At 44.5% G+C, this 19,209-nt stretch overlaps 1 protein-coding gene across 4 annotated transcripts in view; it reads right to left on the reverse strand.

Annotated features, from left to right (window-relative positions):
* Window positions 1–3,075: 3,075 nt before the first annotated feature.
* The window catches only part of INO80 (INO80 complex ATPase subunit), a 131,526-nt gene continuing 115,392 nt past the window's right edge, over window positions 3,076–19,209 (reverse strand). For 2 of the 4 annotated variants that reach the window (XM_039232831.1, XM_039232835.1), the window contains 8 exons: window positions 11,839–11,997; window positions 11,113–11,215; window positions 10,228–10,316; window positions 7,937–8,092; window positions 7,476–7,635; window positions 6,579–6,794; window positions 4,463–4,676; window positions 3,076–3,829 (listed from right to left, as the gene is read on the reverse strand). In XM_039232831.1, the coding sequence (XP_039088762.1) occupies window positions 3,766–3,829; window positions 4,463–4,676; window positions 6,579–6,794; window positions 7,476–7,635; window positions 7,937–8,092; window positions 10,228–10,316; window positions 11,113–11,215; window positions 11,839–11,997 (1,161 nt within the window). In that variant the 3' untranslated portion in view covers window positions 3,076–3,765. Of the gene's footprint in view, window positions 4,677–6,578; window positions 6,795–7,475; window positions 7,636–7,936; window positions 8,093–10,227; window positions 10,317–11,112; window positions 11,216–11,838; window positions 11,998–19,209 lie in introns of all 4 variants that reach the window. The other 2 variants (XM_039232833.1, XM_039232834.1) reach the window with 2 other exon arrangements.

Genomic DNA, 19,209 nt, shown 5'->3' on the forward strand with positions numbered 1-19,209 from the left:
AGCAATGAGCTAAGAAAGCTAACCGACCCCGAGGAGTCTAGTGGCCATGATAAGAAGACAGGCAGAATAGTGAGTCTAGAGATCACAGACTCTCCAGTGACTGATAGCAACGAAAGAGGCTAGCTACCTGTTGCTGGAAGCCACACTGGACAGAGGGACAGTAGCAAACCAGACCTCTCATACCTAGTGTGTTTAACAGGGGTGCTACCCAGAGGAGAAGGGTGTTGGAGAAGATCATGAAGTAACAGTTAAAAACAAACAAAAAAAAACACCTGAGAAAACTCATAGTAGACGGCATTTTCCTGGAAATATTAGGATTTCATTTTCTGTCATCAGGTGGATGAAGCGGAGTAAGAGAAAAAACAAAGCTGTTATTTCCTGCATAGGGTTTCCTGGCTGGGGTGGTGACACACAGAGATAGTTTCCTCGGACTGGCAGAACTGGAACGTGCTCTAAGGCCCCGTTATTCCAGGTGTGGACCAAGGACTGGCTGCATGGCCATCACCTGGGATGTGGTAGAAATGCAGTCTCAGGTCTCACCTTGGACTTTCTAAAACTCAATCTGCATCTCAAGATCCTAAGGTGACTCATGCATATTAAGTTTGAGAAATATTGCCTTAAGGGATGATTCAGGTTTCAGATCCTTTTCCTTCCTTACAGTTGAACACCACACAAAATCTTTGGCAGTAAAAGCAGAGCTGTGCTGGCTAATTTGGGTGGCCGTGACGCTTTACTCCTCATGCACAGCAGCCCTTGAGGCACATCTGAAGATCTTTAAAACTTTGAGACCACTAAAACCTACTATCTCACCTCAGCTCCCTGTTTGGCATTAATAGGAGCTAAGGAGACAGGTTTCTAATGACAGATGGTCTGTTGCGAGGGGCACAGGTGAGGGCACGTGGACTGTTTGCAAGCCAGCAAGGCTGTATTGATGGAACATGCTGGCAGACACTAGGGCAAGAACTCAGCTCACTGCTCAGTCCGCACTGCCCTGCCTCCTGCCCATCCCAAACAAGCCCTGGGTACGTCTCCAGAGTCCTGGGTGCCTCAACAAGCCCCTACACACACAAACAGGGATAGTAAGCCCACTGCACACCCTGCATTTCCAAGGCTGCGCATACAGACTCACCATCTTAAAATTCACTTACCTGAGGTCCCAGAGCTGGCTCATGTGGCAAGGTGACCCTGGCTAACGAGACAGCCCTCACTGTTATCCATGCCAGATCTGCACTCTAAGGCCTGGGCTTTTAGGCTTCCTGAGGGATTCTTCTTTTAGCAGGCAAGAGCCCTCCCCCAGGCTTCATCCGTTTTTAGGGGACTGCCTCCCTGGGTTCCTGAGAGCTGGGCTCTCTCACATGGAAGGTGTACAAGTCTTCAGAAAGTGGGTAGACAAGAGCATGAGTCATAACCTGGGGACTGGTTAATGAGCGTGGTGTCTTCACTTTTATGGTTCAAGTCTCATCCATCTATCCTCAGGGAAGGGAGAGACAGATGAGGAGGAACATTAAGGCTGTGAGTGTTTCTCATTATGAAATGCTGTGTTTCTTTAGGGACTAGATTAGAAAGGGGTAAAAGAGGAATATGGTAGCATGTTGGGGGATTGAGAAGACTAGAGGTCTCTGATCCAAAACTTACACATTTTTCAGGCAAGGGCACTAGCCTACCACATCTGGATGAAGCTGTGAGAGAATCTGAGTTGTCACGTCTCGGGAGAGGTGGCCACTGCCAACCTTGGCAAGGTTCCAGCAGGAATATCATTGGGGGTCTTGCTGAGAACTGGAGAGGACCCATCCTAGTGGGCTTGTTGACCAGAAGCCACGCAGTGACAAGAGAGCACTGGTTAATTAGGAAACTGATAGTTTGTTCTGTGTGAAGCATTGGTCAAATGTACCAGCAGGGAAACAAGAGCCGGCATACACAACAGTGCTACTTGAGATCAACAAAACGGAGAAAAGGCTGACCCTGTGACTGGGTGAGCGGCAGCTGCTCAGTAGCAGCCCTCTCTGATGTGAGGTGTGCAGGGTGAGCCAGCGCTCGGGACGCCACACGGCCAGCACACTTGGGAACAGCACGAGCCCTGCTCAGAGGTGACGCAAGAGCGTATCTGTTTTAGCTCAATCAGAGACACACCAACTGCCAGTCTAGGCTGGGAACTTGTTCTTTTACCAACTGATGAGATAGTTAAGTTTTCAAAGCCTGAATGTCTCTGGAATCATTGTAACATATTTCACTCTTATTTTCTTTCATGATTCTTACAAACACGGCTAACTTTGAGAACACTAAATTCCGTTCACAGTTTGTCAGTATTCACAGTCTGTTAGTATTTCCGCTAACAGATCCACAGACAGTGTGTATCGGAACTGCCAATAGGCTGGCTTCTGGGGTTTCTATACATATTTTTGTACACACACCACGGTTTTAGAAATTGGGACCAAAAACTTGTTCGTATTAGTTGTAATTTTACACATTACACACTGCCAGGATCAGCTCTCACTTGTGGTTTTCTGAGAAAGAACCTGTTGGTAATTAAGACTGCCATCATGAAACTACCTGATAGTGGACCAGGCCAAGCTGTCCACACCTGAGTCTTAGGTCCTGAGTCATAATGAGTTCGCACTCCAAGGGCCTTGGCATGCCAGGCACTGGTCAACCTCCTCTCTAGATGGCTGGAGGCAAATTCCTAAGCCTGATTAAAAATGCCACTAAGGAGGGGTGCCTGGGTGGCTCAGTTGGTTAGGTTAAACGTCTAACTTTGGCTCAGGTCATGATCTTATGGTTTGTGGGTTCGAGCCCCACGTCAGGCTGTGTGTCTCCCTCTCTCTCTGACCCTCCCCTGCTCACGCTGTCTCTCTCTCAGAAATAAATAAAACATTAACAAAAAAAAAAAAAAGAAAAGAAAAAAAAAAGAAAAATGCCACTGAGGAAATGTCCACAGAGCACTCCTTGTTCCAAAGACGAGCTGTCCTCTCCGGCCATGGGAATGATGTTGGGGCTCTGTATCCCTTTTACCCTGTTATATTCCTCCACAAACCCTACTGTGCCCCGAGGCAGCTGCAAAGACCACAGACATCCTGATTTACATAAAATTATCTCACTCCATTTTATTTAAGATTTTTTTCTCCAGTTAGTAAAAGAAAGATGTGTCTCTCTTTATACATATATACAAGTTCAGTTATAAAAATAGACAGCACATTCAAAGAGAAAAAAGGCTTGGCATTTTTCTGATTCCCTCTAAATAGCATCTGTACACAAGAGTCTGGGTTTAGGCAGGGGAATCTTAATGATTTAAATTAAATGATTCCCCTACCACCCCTACTCCAAAAAAAAGTTTTAAAAATCAATCTGTCTAAACTCAATTCCGCGATTTTCAGGTGTGCAAATTAGAGGCTGGCCCGCCCGGAAGCACCCGCTCCACCAGGGACATCAGGCTGGGGAGCAGGCAGAAACACCTCCCATACAAACACCACCCCTTTGCCTCTCTGCAGGGGAAGCAAGCTCAGGCGGGTGGGGCTAGGGCCGGGAGGGTTGGTGCTGAGCTTTGCCCTTTCTCCATCCTCTCCGCCTCACTCCTGCTGTCCCTTCCTTTCTCAGTGCAATACAGACAGTGCATACAGCCAAGCAGGGGGCTGAAGGGCAGGGGTGGGGAGACTGTGCATTCAGGAAGGGCAAGAGGAGCTGCTAGAGGGGCAGTGAGGATGTCCTGCTGATTGAGGTGGCTCCTGGTCTCTTTACTGGCTTCTGGGAGTCCCGGGGTGGAAGCTGCTGCTACGGTTGCTGGTGGGACCTGAAGGTTCTCTGGCGTGAACCATGCAGGACAGGGGAGGAAATGCTGGGAAGAAAACAAGTGGCTCCAGGCATGCTTCCTCTAGCCTCTGTCACCCTCACAAGCCACTACCTTCTCGCACTCACTGTTCTCCTCAGAGCTGACACTCTGGCAAATGGGGTCTGGAGATATGGGGAGCTGCCCAAAGACTGAGGATGCCAGATACAGGATTTCCTCCCTTCTTAGCCCTACAGGAAATCACAGCCCTAAGAGAGGTCTCCACTGTGGAAGGTTCTTCACAGCACTTGCACAGCTTTTGCAAGGGACATGGCCAGTGCCCGAGAGTGGAATGGGGATGGAGACTGTGTGCCTGAGCATCTAAAGGGGATCTATGTCAGGCCCTTCCCCAGTGCGAGGTTTAAGACGTGGCTGTAAAGTTCATTTGAGATGTTGTGGGGCCGACCTCTGTCCTTGGGCCTTCTTCCTATAGGCCACCCCAGAGCACTTCTCTTGAGACACAGGTGAGAAAAGTGCTCACATCAACCACCTGCCTGTCCTTCCCTTGCTGCAACTGGTCACCTCTGCCCTGTGACCTGGGATGTAAGACGCTGCACTGGGCAAGCCATCCAAAGACCACTTGAGGGCCAGGACTCTAGCCCCTAGTTTGGTTGAAGGAAACTAGAGGGTTCAGGTAGTTACCGTCCTCCAGAGGGGTTGGTGCCTTTGCCCTGTTTCCGGGCCAGGGAATCTGGGGCTAGGCTGCTGGTCAAGTGGAGGCTCTTGGGAGTCCCGGGAACGTTATTTCCTTTGCTTAAAGGGGAACTCAAGGGAGAAGAGGCGCTTGAAGGTCCAAAGTCAGCAAGGCCAGCAGGCCGAACAAGGGACGTCTGCAGAGGACTGCTGGCTGAGATTCCTGTGGGAATGGAGAAAGAGACAAGAAGAGTGTAGGCAGCAGGCCTGTCTGAGCTGCCCTGGTGCCTTGGTTAGTCTGGGATGGAGGTGAGGCTGCGGAGAACCCCCGTCTCTGCCACTCCTTGCAAACCTCCTCCTTTCCTGTCAACTGTCTTTTCAGTAAGAGGGATGTGTTTTTAAGGGAAAAATGATACCTACCCAGCCTTCTCTACACCACCTCATCCACAAGGATAAGATGGTTCCTTGGTGCTCAAGGACAGGGAACACATTACACAATGTGGGGAAGCCAAGGCTTCAGGATGGTGTGTAACTTCATAGGCACTAATGTATTCTTACACATTCTTTCTTCCTTCTTGGGACACCACTTGTAATTGCTGCTTCCTTCTTAACTTCACAAGATGTCCTCTACTCCCCAAGACCTGCAGCTTCAAGGACCCAGTTAAAACTGCTCATCTTCAGTGAGGGTTCCCTGGGTGACAACTCTTTTTCTTTCATATGAGCCAAATCCACTTACACCTGATACCACACTGTCTAATATGCATCAATTGTTTCTTTGTGGACTGGTTTTACTTTCCTAAAAACAGTATACTAAGTGCTTAGTGGGCAGACCGCTGTCTCTTCCTATCCACAGCAGAGCTGCAAGAGATCTCTGAATCAGTCCATTCCCAGTTACCAAGCATTCTTGTCTTTCTTGTGACACTCCACCCCTGTTGCCTTCTTTACCCCTCCTGCCACTTCTCAGACCAGGTGTCCAAAAGAAACCCTGATGGGTGTCATGCTCTGTCCATCTGTGGGTGAGACTCTACCATGGCAGCCTTGGCTGCTGGTATGACTGTTGTTTTTCAAGGATGTGATGAACTGGCAAAAGGTTAAGAAATGCTGGCCTAAGCTATTATACTTCATATTTGTTGAATGAAAAAAATACATGAAAGGAGAGAGTCCTACAGGAGGAGGAAGGGGCGGGGGAGGGCAGCTAACACTTACTAATAAGCTAATACCTATACCTGCTACAACACTATCAGCTAAACACGAAGCCCAGGTTGTGAATGGGGAGAGATGTCACTCAGTCAATCGTAGATGTCCTACCAGCAATGGTTATAATCATCCTCCAAGTGTCATGCTCACCACAGCCATTTCCCTTCTCACTCATTCCAGAGCCCCTCATCACATGCTTCATAAGCCTGTGCCCGCTAGGTCTTGCCCTATTTTTCTACTCTTGACTGCTACTGCTCCTCTTGAGCACAGCCTGACTGACCTGCTGATAGGTCAGGCCCCCTGATAGGCCCAATCCTTTGTCATCCTCCTTCTTTCTGAATTACAGCCTGGCAACTTCATATTCAGGTCCATGGTTCCTCCTTTTCCCAGGCTACAACTACAAAGAAGGCTTCTCCTCTTTTGTCACTCAGTACAAGTATACTGCTGTGCACTGCTGTTAAAGGTATTCCATGGAAAGCTTCCCCTTCTCATTTCTACCATACACTCCGAAGACGGGTCCATGCACACGAAGCACGGGTGATGGAGCACACGTAGCTGGGTAAATGTTAACTATGCTAGCCTGGACTACTGAAACGTTATTACTGAAATGCAGGTCTTGGGGGGAAAAAAACAAGTTCTCAAAGCAGGAAGAATTCTGATGGTTTAAAATAATACAGTCCAGAAATTCAGCTCTCTCCTTTCATAGTGACTTCCACGTCAAAGGTGAAACTGTACAAAGTCACAAGGGCAAGGGCAGAGTCAATACTGCTCAGTGCAGAAGCAGAACCCAAAGTGGCCTTTGAGAATGCGCTTCCTGGCCTGGGGGTGCCCTAGCTGCTCTCCCGGCAGAATGCTCAGTAGACCCTCCAGACTGGCCCTCACTAGAAAGGAGCCTGCAGCTCACCCTCGCCCCCTGAGGCCTCCGCACCTTTGGACACGTTGTACCCGTATGCAGCATAGGCAGCTGCGGATGCCGCCGCAGCCCCTGCTTTGGCTCCTGCCATAGCGGCAGCACTGCCTGCGGTGGACTTCCGGCTCCGGCCTTTCCCTGCTCCTTTGGCTGTGCTTCCTGAACCTTTGGGGCGGCCTCGGCTTCGCGCTGAGTGACCACGTCCCACAGCTGGCATTTCCTGAATGGATATTCCTATGGGAACAAATGGACCAAGTGGTAAAAAAAAAAAAAAAAAAAAAAAGTCAATCTCTTCACATGTTAATAGAATCTTCCCCTAACAGGGAGGGCTGGCTCTCAGGAATCTCAGGACTTCCAGGGAGGTCTCTGTCCCCATTTAATGGCGGGGCCAAGGAGCCACAGAATTAGTAAGAATTCTAAATAGCTAAAACTAGTTTATTACTAAATGAACCCCAGGAGCATGCTCTCTGTGATTCACTTGCATACCTCAAGGTGATCCTGCCCTGGAGAGTCAACTTTTACTCCCAAGATTTAAATCTAGAGCTCCTGGAGAAATAGCAACAACACTGGGCCCCACGGAACAAACAATGGAAAGCCCCAGAAAAGCAAACTTTAATTAAAAGCTAACAAAAATGAAGGTGAAATATGAAAGATAGGGCTGACTAGAAAACAAAGAAGTTTGAAATCTTTATAAAGAAGTTTGAAATCTTTATAAAGTTCTTCCTCCCTTTCAGTTGACAGGGCTACTGAAAGAATGAGTCCATAAATTCTTTTTACTCCATTTGACTCTTCTTTACAGACAGTAGAAAATGCCATGATCTTAGACAAAGCTGAGACTTTAGCCAGCACCAAACCAATGCTTCTCCTGAGGCAGAGGACCAGGCCCAAGCTGTATAAGACAACAGGATCACTCACCATTCACAGTGTCTGAAACAGAGCCCGTTATAGAAGCAGGAGAGTTGGTGGCTCGAGACTGGGGGGCTGAGGAGGCTGGGTCATCCACGATGACCAGCATATCACTGCTGCTCTCATCAGGGGGGATAGAGCCAGTGTGCAGTTCACTGCTGATGGAGATCTGGAGGAAGAAGGATCGAGGATCACTACCATTCCTGGTACCCACAGCCCACGGCCTTGTACCCATGTGAGGATGTGATTCTCAGGCTATTTTTCTCTCCTGCCTGGCTTCTCTCCTGAGGGTGAGATCCCCTGCTCTGGCTCCAGAGAAGCCAGTTTGTCCTCATTGCCTTTTCTCCTTATGGATTCCATGTGTAGACCCCTTCCCCAAGGCAGGAAAACTCCAGGAGAAGCAAATGCTGTATACAAGATCAGGATGCAGTCTCCACTGCTGTGATGAAGGCATCTAAAAGGAGCCTCACCTCACTGAAAGGGCTGGGCATGGCCGAGTCCACGCTAATGAAGGAGTCATCCCCGTCAGCAGAAAGGTTGGAGTTATCAGCCGAGGGAACAAATGGGATCACTAGGTTCACACCTTCTTTTCTCCTTTTCCCATCCAGTTCATCTTCCTTTTTCTTCTGGGAATACACAAATCAAGACATATGGAAAAAGCATGAAGATAGGCACCAAAAGAAGACTTGAGTTGGAAAAGAAAGTGATGACAGAAACCTGACTCTCTGTAAACTTCCAGGCTTTTGTTTTTTGTTTTCAATTACCATACTTTTAAGGAAAGAAAAACTCCTACAGCAGGAGGAAAGAATAGCTCAAGAAGAGTTTATGTATATTCTACCCCAATAATGTGGAGTTGAGAGGTAGGCCAGTCACACTGAATCAGAGCCGCACCAAGCCTGACCTATGGGGGTGAGCTACACGGTCAGCTTCTAGCATGTACAAGCTGCAGCACTTAACAGGGGTTGAACTGATTCAGTCCTACAAGAGGGAGGTCAGTGCCTTTAGTATATTTTCTACACATCTGTTTTTACTCTGCCTTCTTTTTAAAAATGCATAAGGGGAATGAAAGTTCTTGTCATACCCAAGATACGTTTTTTGGTCATTATTTTCTTAGTTTACATGTGATTGTTTATGGGTTGAGCTACATGAAGCAGTTCTACAACCAAGTTCAGTAGGGTGCTGTCACAGATTAGGGACCTGAAATCACAGAATGTGCTTGGAAAATTCTGGATCTAACTGTATTTGTATCTACACCTATATTAGGGTTAATGTTTTTGTGTAGTTTATACTATCACTTGGTGTTTATCTCAAACTTTGTGCTCAGAGTGGGGATGGCTTCTGATGCAAACTCAGAAAACCCTATGTCTTGTATTAGAAAGTCACCTTTTCTTCTTGTTGCTCCTGAATGTTAAAGCTATTTAAGTTCTAAACAGTAGTAAGTAATGGGTTAGACAGTTCTTAGATATTTCAACTTTGTAAATACAGTGAGTACTATACTTAGTGAGTATTTCCTAACCTTTAGGTTAGAAATAGTTCTGCTTAGCGGAGGGTACAACTGTGGGTGTAGACTTTACAAAAAAAGGGACAAGGGACAGAAGGCCCAACACAAGCCTGGATAAGGGGAAGAAGTCAATTTTCACTTAAGAATAAACAAATTTAAACATGTGGCCAGATAATATGCTTCAGACAAACCAAATAGTCAAGGGGAATGAAGCATGGACACTGTTGGACTTGAAGGCCCAGAGCTATCAAGATGTCTGAAGCTCATGGTAGCTATCTTGTTCAAGACAAGGGACTCAATGAGGGCTGATGAAGGTCTTACCCAATGGTAAGGCAGGCCCACCAGAAAAAATTAGGAAGCATTTTCTGGAAGGTAGTAAAATGGTTTCAAACCAACAATCCTTGGTGTAATTCTGGGAACCTAGTCAGAACCAACAGCCTGACTTCTGAAACAAGAATAAATCCTAAAGGCCTCACTTCAATTTACTTGTCAATAAAGACTAGGAATAAAGATCACTGAAACAGGGGCGCCTGGTGGCTCAGTTGGTTGAGCATTCAATTTCAGCTCAGGTAATGATCTCATGGCTCTTGAGTCTGAGCCCCACAATGAGCTTGCAGCTGTCAGCCTGTCAGTGCAGAGCCTGCTTTGTATCCTCTGCCTGCTCTCTCTCTCAAAAAATAGCTATTAAAAAAAAAAGATCACTGAAATCATACTCTGGTATTAAGATTGGAAGAAATGTACATCTCACTTAGCAGCTAGCCTGGTGGGCTCAGGTGGGAAATGTCAGAAGGGAAACAAAAAACAGTTTGAATCTTTGGCATAAACTGGAGGAAAAGAGATGAACAGACTGGGCAATGATTTATTTTGCTAACAGGAGATGACACTGAATGGAACACTAGCAGAATTATGATAGGATTGGACATAATGACAACTTAGGCCCTAAGATTCTATGGAATCTGGTAATCTAAGATCGATCCATCTTACCCACATTTAGCCTTATGCTTTGTAACAGCCCCAACAAATGATTTCCATGAATACATGTGACCACAGACAGGGCAGGTCTATGTGGGGGGTACTGGTCTATCAAGGCTTCATTTCTGCAGACCAAATGTCAATCAGCACAGAACTGTTACTTATCACATACAGCTGGAGCTGGATACAAACCAGTAACCAAGATGACAAGCCATGTACCCAAAGCCTTTTTGTAAGCATCACCCTGCCCCGTGCCGGTCCCTGTTGGCCATCTCAAGCTTGAGATACCTTCTCTGCGTACTTTTCCCGCTTGCGCTTGCGCTCTTTGACTCGGTTGGTTTCCTCCTGCTGCCGTTTCTCTTCTTGCCGCAGCCTCACTATCAAGAAAATTAAAAAGATCTGATGAAGTACCTGTGTTATCTGTAATCCTCATTCTCTGAAATTACAGTGGCCATACCCTCTGATATTTGGTTTCCAAGGTATGATTTCTGTCTAAGGCAGATAACTGGTGTTATTTTTTAATTTGGAGAAGGAACAGAGTTCTTGGAGTCTTAGCAGTTTTTTGGATTCAAACTATTATTTGGTTAAACTGTTGTGGGCCCCTCCTTGCCTTTATTATTTTTCTTTTCAGCCTTTTAATATCTCTGCACTGTAAAGATCAAGTATGGTTGGAGAGTCCTGAAAGGCTTTTAGAGAAGATGGTGACAAATTTGAACAATATAAGAAAGGAACTTCATCAGACTTTCTGATAAGATGCTATGAAATCCTCAAGGGCTCATACGGTAATTCTGAAACCAATTGTTCTCAAAAGCCAGAAATACATGGGAAGAAGTGTTACAGAAGTATGCTTCTCCAACTTCTCCATAAAAACATTTCTTTGGGCAGAACAGAGTAAATTCGTCACTGCTGAGGAGTCTACGGACATAGCTTCCCTGATATGAATTTATTCAGAGTCATATTACTTTTAAAACACATGCAAATTTTGCCTTCTACTCCATAACACATTCTTGTATGGAGTAGAAGTTATTAACATAAAAAATGTTTCTCCCCAAATACAGTCTTTGGCTTTGTCTACCCATGGCACACAGCCAAGGGCCTCTACCATTTTCAGATGTGTGGAGCCAGAGAAACATCTTTTGTAGGGAGGAGAGAGCTTTAGTTTAGAGTACGTACATTTCTTCTCCAGCTCTTCATCATCCAGAAGAAGACTAACCACCTCTTTGGGTTTCAAGGTATCTGGTTTGAAGTTTCCACCAGAAATCACCATCCGCTGAATCTATAGCAAAGCACATCGAAATGTCACTACCAGGCACCCATTCCCTTATGGCAAATATCCAGAGAGAAGGCAACATCTTTCTCAATCCACTCCTCTGGCACTTAGATTCCCCATTTCTTTTCATTCATCTCACTGGATCATCCAGACTATTTGTCCCACAGAAAGAACAATGAGAAATTCTTTTGCTTGGGACTGTTAATTGAGAGCTGGAAGATCCAATACTGAAATCAAGATTAAAAAAAAAAAATACACAAACAAACCCTAAATAATCATTTCTTTCGAAACTGGCAAATGTGGCATAAAAATTAGAGACTGGTCAAATCGGGAGTCCTATGATGAGAGTTCCTTCTTCCCCTGAATGTGAAAAGAATGTGAAACATTAGGGCTATGACTGGTGTCACTTCCACATGAACAAGAGCCCAAAAGAGGCTATAGAAGCCATTTAGATAGAAAAGGAATTAGGAATGAATAGCCAGGCCAATACAGGCCCTGATTTTATTTTCTATTCAGAAGAAATTTCAGCTCCTTCCTGACCAACAAAAGGCAAGCATCTTAGCCCAGTAAATGTGGCTGGACTTGGCAATTTCTTCACCAGTACAGTACTCCCTCTGCCTTATGCTTACCTCACTCTTCTCCTTGGCTCGCTGTAGAATGCGTTCTTCAATGGTGCCTTTACAGATGAGCCGGTACACAGTAACCTGCTTTGTTTGCCCCAAGCGATGGGCCCTGTCCATGGCCTGCTGGTCCACAGTGGGGTTCCAGTCGCTATCATAAAAAATCACCTGCACAGGCAGGACAAGAATACAGCAAAGACTGAGGCGCTCTCACAGAAATACCATGAATTCTGAGAGCAACCCAGCTGCTTGTCCTCTGCAATAGTCTGATGCCAGATTTTTTTCTATGATAGTTAAGATGCACCAGTATCCAGTCATAAAACCAAGCCATCTCTTCACTTGCCCTGGGAAAAATAGATATACTCTATAGCTTTTTCTCAGGGTTTTCACATTTAAAAAGAGGGACCAGCGATACTATTAATAGTTAACCCTTAGTGCTTACCATTTGCCAGTCACCATTCTAGGTGCATTATGTGTATTAACTCATTTAAACCCCATAATCACTACAACTTAGGCACTACTAAGACCCCCATTTTATGGATGAGGAAACTGAGGCACATAGGAATTACAGAATTTATCCAAGATCACATAGCCTAAGTAAGTGGTAGGCTTGGGAAGTGAGGGATATGGAAGCCTTCTCTCTCTGCTCAACCCCCTTTTAAAATAGTTTTAAGTAATCTCCAATCCTAACGTGGGGCTCAAACTCACAACCCTGAGATTAAGAGTCACACGTTCTTCCAACTGAGCCAGCCAGATGCTCCTGAAAGTATTCTTTCTAACACTAAGCCTGCCTTGGTAAGAGAGATAGGCATGGATTTCTTGGCATTCTCTAGCTCCTATTTCCTGTCCCTTGAATTCAGCAAAGAAATGTTTACAAAGGGAACTCTGGCTGCTTTTAGTTTGCTAAACAACAGACAACAAAATGTACTCCCCTCTCCTCTATCCCACAAGTGATCCTACAATTACCAGACTCCTAAGTCCTCAGCCCTGAGGCTACTATTGAATACAGGGGACCTCCTGAAAGAAAGCCAGTTCCAAATGGTCCTTAATGGTCTCTCCCATGTGCCCTCACCTATATTGAAGAAAGTCACCAAAGCTATCCATTGCTTCAGAAATGAACTAATCCTTTTTGCAGTCCACTGTCCCTATTGTGGAATGGCCCTTACCACCTACTACTTGCTCACTGTGGCCGTCAGACCAGCAGGCTTTCTAGAGCTCAGTCTCTCACTTCTTCAGTCTACTTTGGGTACCACTGTAGGCCACTCCATCTCTGTGCCAGTTATGTAGTAACACACCAAGTCCAAATACCCCTCAATACTCAGACTCTGCTATACTGAGCCAACTAACTTCATCTTATTTCTTTTCTAAAATAAATGGGCCCCTTCCCTTTTGTCAGACAAGTCTCCTCAGCATTCCTCACTTATGTTTGTTTGCACCACTTTCTGCTCAAGCAGATTTTCTGGCCTGGAATCCCTCGCTTCTTCTGTGTTGGTCCTTTAAAGGTTCAGTTCAATTTTCCCACTTTCAGGAAGGCCTGATTTATTTTCTTTCTTTCTTTCCTCCCTTTCCTTCTTTCCTCCCTCCCTCCCTCTCTCTCTCTTTCTTTCGTAGGCCCCATGCCCACCTGTGGGGCTTAAACTCACAACCCTGAGATCAAGAGTTTCATGCTCTACCAAATGAGACAGCCAGACACCCCAGCCTCCCTGATTTCTCTTGCTTATAAAAATGTCCCTTTTGCCCATTCCTCATGGATTCCGAGTAGACATAATAATGACTACAATCTGTTTAGCACTTACAATGTATCTGGCACTAGTGTGCATACATATTTCACTAAATTCTCACAAAAACCTGTGTTTCCTTCATCTTGTAAATCAGGAAAAGACTAGCCTGAGCTCACAGTCCTAACAGTCTGCCTCCACAACTTGCATTATTAACACTACCTTGCACTGTCTATCCTGGTCCAAGTTCCCACTTAATTACTATCTTCCACGGGTAACCAATTATTTCACATGTATTATTTTCAAAATCTCCCTATCTAGTGGCATCTGGCTGGATCAGTGGGTAGAGCACCTGACTGTTGATACCATCCAGGGTCATGAATTCAAGCCTCTCACTGGGTATGGAGCCTATTTTTGAAAACAAACAAACAAACAAACAAACAAACTTCCTATCTAGTCTTACTGTAGAACAGATACTACCCATCGCTGCCAAGTAGAATTCCATAAATACTAGTCAACTGATACTATAATCTGTAAGGGGATTAATCAACACTAGGTTAAACCTAAAAATTTAAACTGAAGAGTGATTCACTCCAAAGTAATTTATTTGTTCTCTCCTTTAAAATTGGAGGCAGTTCTGACATTCTCTGCAGAATTCAGACTTTGAGTGAAGATAAACAAAAGGCACTGGCATTTTCAACGCTCTTGCTTATAATAATAAAATCTCCTGTGGCTCTTTCTTATGCTACTCCTTTTGTCTTGGTTTTACATGAGGTATAATCCCATAATTTTTAGCATTAAGAATCCTTGGGGAGAAAAATACAAATTGCCTGCCAAAGGGAAAAAAAAAATCAGTGTGAAAACTTTCCTGTTAATCCACAGTGTCCACAGACCTAAAATTTCAAAGTACACAATGCTTGCCATTTTTAAAGGAGCATAGCAAACCTGACCACAGGATATTTTGGAGATTTGATAGGATATGCAAAATTCTGGAAAATCTACTTTAAACTTTCAAAGAGAATAAGGAAGAGAAGACAGAATTAATGAAAAGGAGGCCTCCAACTGGACTGGGAGGAAACACTACTTGCCCAACATACCTAAAATATTTACACGTGTGGAAAATGACAGCTGATGTCACACCCAAAAGATAGTACCTTTAGTTAGTTACCTAAGCCTGAGGCAATGGTATAGCATCAACTCACAATGGGAAATTCTGTATTATGAATCATTTTATAGGTGCTTCCTCAAACATCTACATTTTTTCCTGGAAGTCTCAGTGGCAACCAAACATGATTCAACTTGGGGTTTTTTGAACTCATAAATAGTAAAAAGATTAAAGCTAAGGAGATAGGTCTGCAATTTAACTTCAAAACCACCCCTACACATTTAGTGGCTATTTATCATTTAAGTGAGTTAAAAGAGGTGGGGAATTTGGGAGGACAGGAACAAAGTAAGGTTCTATTAAGAAAAATACTTACCCAGGAAAAAAAAGAGTATGAAGTATGTATAAGCTCTAAGGTTAAAACATAAACAAGAACGAGAGAACGAAAAGCCAAGCAAATAATATGGTTATTACTTAACCTGACAATAAAATGAACACTGAATCAGCCATGACATGAAGTGGGGGTGGTGGGGGAGACAATGCTCTCCAGAGTGGGAAAGAGATGACACCTATATTTGGTAACCAGGTTTATGGAGCTCAGTGAGACATTCCAGAGAAAAACAAATTAACAATTAAAGGGTAAGAACTTACCAGGTAAAATTAAAGCAAGTCTATGCATGGCCACAACCCATGACCCAGCAATGACGAAGGGGAAATACATCACTGGACAGCACCTTCATGAAGTTGTACATGCCAAGCTGGACAGGTATAGGGGGAGGGGCAAGGTCAGAGCTGAGAGAGGGTGGAGGCACCTGACTTTATAGGTCAATGACAGGGAGTTTCAGGGGATGATGGAGTGAAATAGAAAACAGGAAAAATTCAAGAGGAGAAACTAGAAAAAGTTGGACCAACACTTGGAGGGTAAAACTCTGACCCAACAGAATGAGAGGGCTGAAAGCTGTCCCATGTTGTCTCAGGGCATACAGGAATTCTCACACTGCTACCAAGGAAGGAAAGCTCCCTCTTCTCTCTCTACATGTGAGCATTTACAACAGGTCTTACACAGAAACAAAACAAATAGCACGGTTTATAACAACTCCTCACTGAAGACAGTCAAATGCAAAGAGATGCCTACTTCAGGAAGAACACACAAAGAACAACACAGACAGTAAGGGGCCATTAATCACATGCTAAAATCATGTTTTTACTAACAGAGCGGGCCAGAGTCCCACTGTTGACAAAAACATGTTTATATATGCATTCTCAATCATAAGACATTATTAAGTTTTTCCTGACATTTTAGGCTGACTAACCTCTTCCTTGTCCATAAATGGTTCTGGGGGATCTTCCAAAGCTAAATAAATCTCAGCACAAAGGAAGAATGCCAGGCAAGCAGTTAAGCCTATTGTTTCTCTAATCTCTCTCCCTCTCCCTCACAAACACACAAATGTGCATGCGCGCGCGCACACACACACACACACACACACACACACCCCTTGACTGCACATCAAGTATAACCAGAAATTCATTTCAATAATGTCTCATTTTACTGAGAAGTATTCCAGGAGGTTCTAATTTACATGTGAGTCCCCAAGCCCTCCTCTTAAAATTAAATGTAAGTTATTTTGGAATTGGGAACTCAGAATATTCAGAGCTTTTCTCTAGCCCTTAGAATGAAAAGAGAACTCCTACTTCTGCTCCTCTAGCTATGGGCTAGGCCTACTTTGTTGTTTTTTAAATATCTGAGAGAGAGAGAGAGAGAGAAAGAGAAAGAGAGAGAGAAAGCATGAGCAGGGGAGGGTCAGAGAGAGAGGGAGACACAGAATCCGAAAGAAGCTCCAGGTTCTGAGCTAGCTGTCAGCACAGAGCCTGACGCGGGGCTTGAACCCACCGACACTGAGATCAAGACCTAAGCTGAAGTCAGATGCTTAACCAGCTGAGCCACCCAGGCGCCCCAGGGTTAGGCCTACTTTGGTTCTTTGAGGCTGGCAGGATCTCTTTACCTCCACAGGGCAAACTGTAAACACTGGAAGCATAATACAGATCTCCCTGCTCGAATCTTTTTTTTTTTTTTTTTGACCAGGCAAATAAACAACTAGAACTATAAAAACCATAGACCAAACCTCAGATCAGCATGCTGAGAAGGGAAATGCATTTTAATCACATAAACTTATACTAGACTTCCTATATGACCTCATCCAACCTCATGATCTTAAATATCATCTAGGACATGATGATTAAAAACTACATCTTTAGGCTCAATCTTTCTACTGAACTTCAGACCCTGATGCCTGGGTGTCCTTGTCCCTTAATGTCTACTAAAAATCTTGACCTGAATATATCCCAAACCAAACTCTTGACTTCCTCACTTAAACCCATTCCTCCTCACCTTTTCCTTAATTAGTAATTGGTGTCTCCACCATTCCAGGTGCCTAGGTCAAACCCCCTGGAGTTTTTCCATGACACCTTCTATACATCCCACATCCAGTGTAATAGCCAACCCCAATGGCAGTGCCTTCAAAATACATGCAGATTCTTATTATTTTCTTTTCTTTTCTTTTTTTTAAATGTTTTATTTATTTCTAGGAGAGAGAGGGAGAGAGACAGCGTGAGCAGGGGAGGGTCAGAGAGAGAGAGGGAGTCACAGACCGAAACAGGCTCCAGGCTCTGAGCTGGCAGTCAGCACAGAGCCCGACGCGGGGCTCGAACCCACGAACCGCGAGATCATGACCCAAGTGAAAGTCGGACGCTTAACCGACTAAGCCACCCAGGCGCCCCAATGCAGATTCTTATTATTTCTCCCCATCTGCACTGCTTCAATCCTTGTCCAAGTCACCATCATCTTGTGTCTAACTCCTAACTGACTTTCCTGCTGCTACCTTTCTCCCTATAGCTCTTCCCACCCCACTCCCCCAAAGCCAAGGGGACACATTTAAAACCCAAGCCAAATCATGTTACCCCTCTGTTCAAATTCGTCCAGTGGCCTCCTATCTCAAAATTCTTACTAGAGCCCACTGAGCCTTAGAGGATCTGCTCCACAACACCCATCTCACAACCTTTCCTCCTCATTCGTTCTGTCACATCTACAAAGAGCTGTTTGCTACTGCCTAATCACGTCAAGCATGTTCTTACCTCAGGGCTTTGCACTTATCTCTTCTGCCTAGAATGCTCTTCCTTCTGCCAGATATATGCTTGGCTTGCTTCCTTACTTTCTTCAGATCTCAGCTCAAGTGTCACTTTATCAGAGAAACTATACCAGTGTATATAAAACAATCCCTGATCATGAATGGGATTCTGAAGAACAAACTGAGGTTTACCAGGTGGAAGAAGAGGTGCTGAGGAAACAGTTCATGCAGCAGTGTGATACAATATGGTATGTTCAGGAAACAAGTCAATCATTATTTATGGAACACCAATTTTGGAAGGGGGAACTAATGTAGCCATTAGACTGGAAAGAAAGGTAAAGGCCACAAAATGAAGGGTCTTGTATGCCATGCAAAGGAGTTTATCCTTTATCCTGTAGATGATGAAGATTTCCTCAAGAGTTTTAGGCAAAGGGAGTGGCATGGTTAATAAAGAAGGGTATAAATAAACCAAGAGAATAAATATGGGGCTAGAGGCTGAGACTGGAGTCCAAAAGACCCACTAGGAGAAAGTGGTGACTCCTGCATTTACAGTGAAGTATGATTCACTTGGGGTTGTATGGAATGCTTGAAAAATAGAGCACTGAAAAACCAAAGAGTAAAGAGAAAGCCAAATTTCTGCTATCTAATATGACACAAGTGAGATAGCACCTCAGGGAACCCACAAAAACACAACTACAACTACTGACAGCCTTCCCTTAGGATAACTAAGCCTGATAATTGCAGATTAGATACAGCATCTACCTAGCAAGGCTTTCAGTGGTCCTCTGGTCCTGGAGCCTTGTCCAAACTTGGTTAAGTGGCTAAGGTTTATATGCCAAGGAAGGTACAGCTGAGTCCTATGGTTGATATTCTATTTAGTGTTGTTACAGAATCAGTTTTTCATTCTTAAGGTCAGACAGTTTTACGGTATAATGGTTAATAAGGAGAAAGCGGACACAGCCTAGGGGTGGACACTAGGAAACACAGGCTCTGGTTCTAGTTCTGCAGCTTATGAGTCTATTCAAGCCTCTTTCCTCCACGCACCTCATTTCTCCAGGACTCTCCAGGGTTTGCATCTTCCTTCTATTCCTGGGACTATTCATGTTCTGTATTTCAGAGAGGCACCACAACCACATAAAATGACATTTTTACAGTCATGCCTTCTACAAAACAATTTATTCATTTTTATGTCTCAAGGTTAATGAAAGTGTTATTAAATACATTTGGGGGTGCCTGGATGCTCAGTCAGTCAAGTGTCTGACTCCTGATTTCAGCTTAGGTCATGATCTCATGGTTCCTAAGATTGAGCCCCATATCAGGCTCTGCACTGATAGCACAGAGTCTGCTTGGGATTCTCTTTCCTCTCTCTCTGGCCCTCCCCCACACTTGTACTCTCTTTCTCTCTCTCTCAAAAAATAAATAAGTAAAAATTATA

This window comes from Hyaena hyaena, unplaced genomic scaffold (genome assembly GCF_003009895.1).
Source record: "Hyaena hyaena isolate Hyena2069 unplaced genomic scaffold, ASM300989v1 scaffold_70, whole genome shotgun sequence".
Classification (NCBI taxonomy): Eukaryota; Metazoa; Chordata; class Mammalia; order Carnivora; family Hyaenidae; genus Hyaena; species Hyaena hyaena.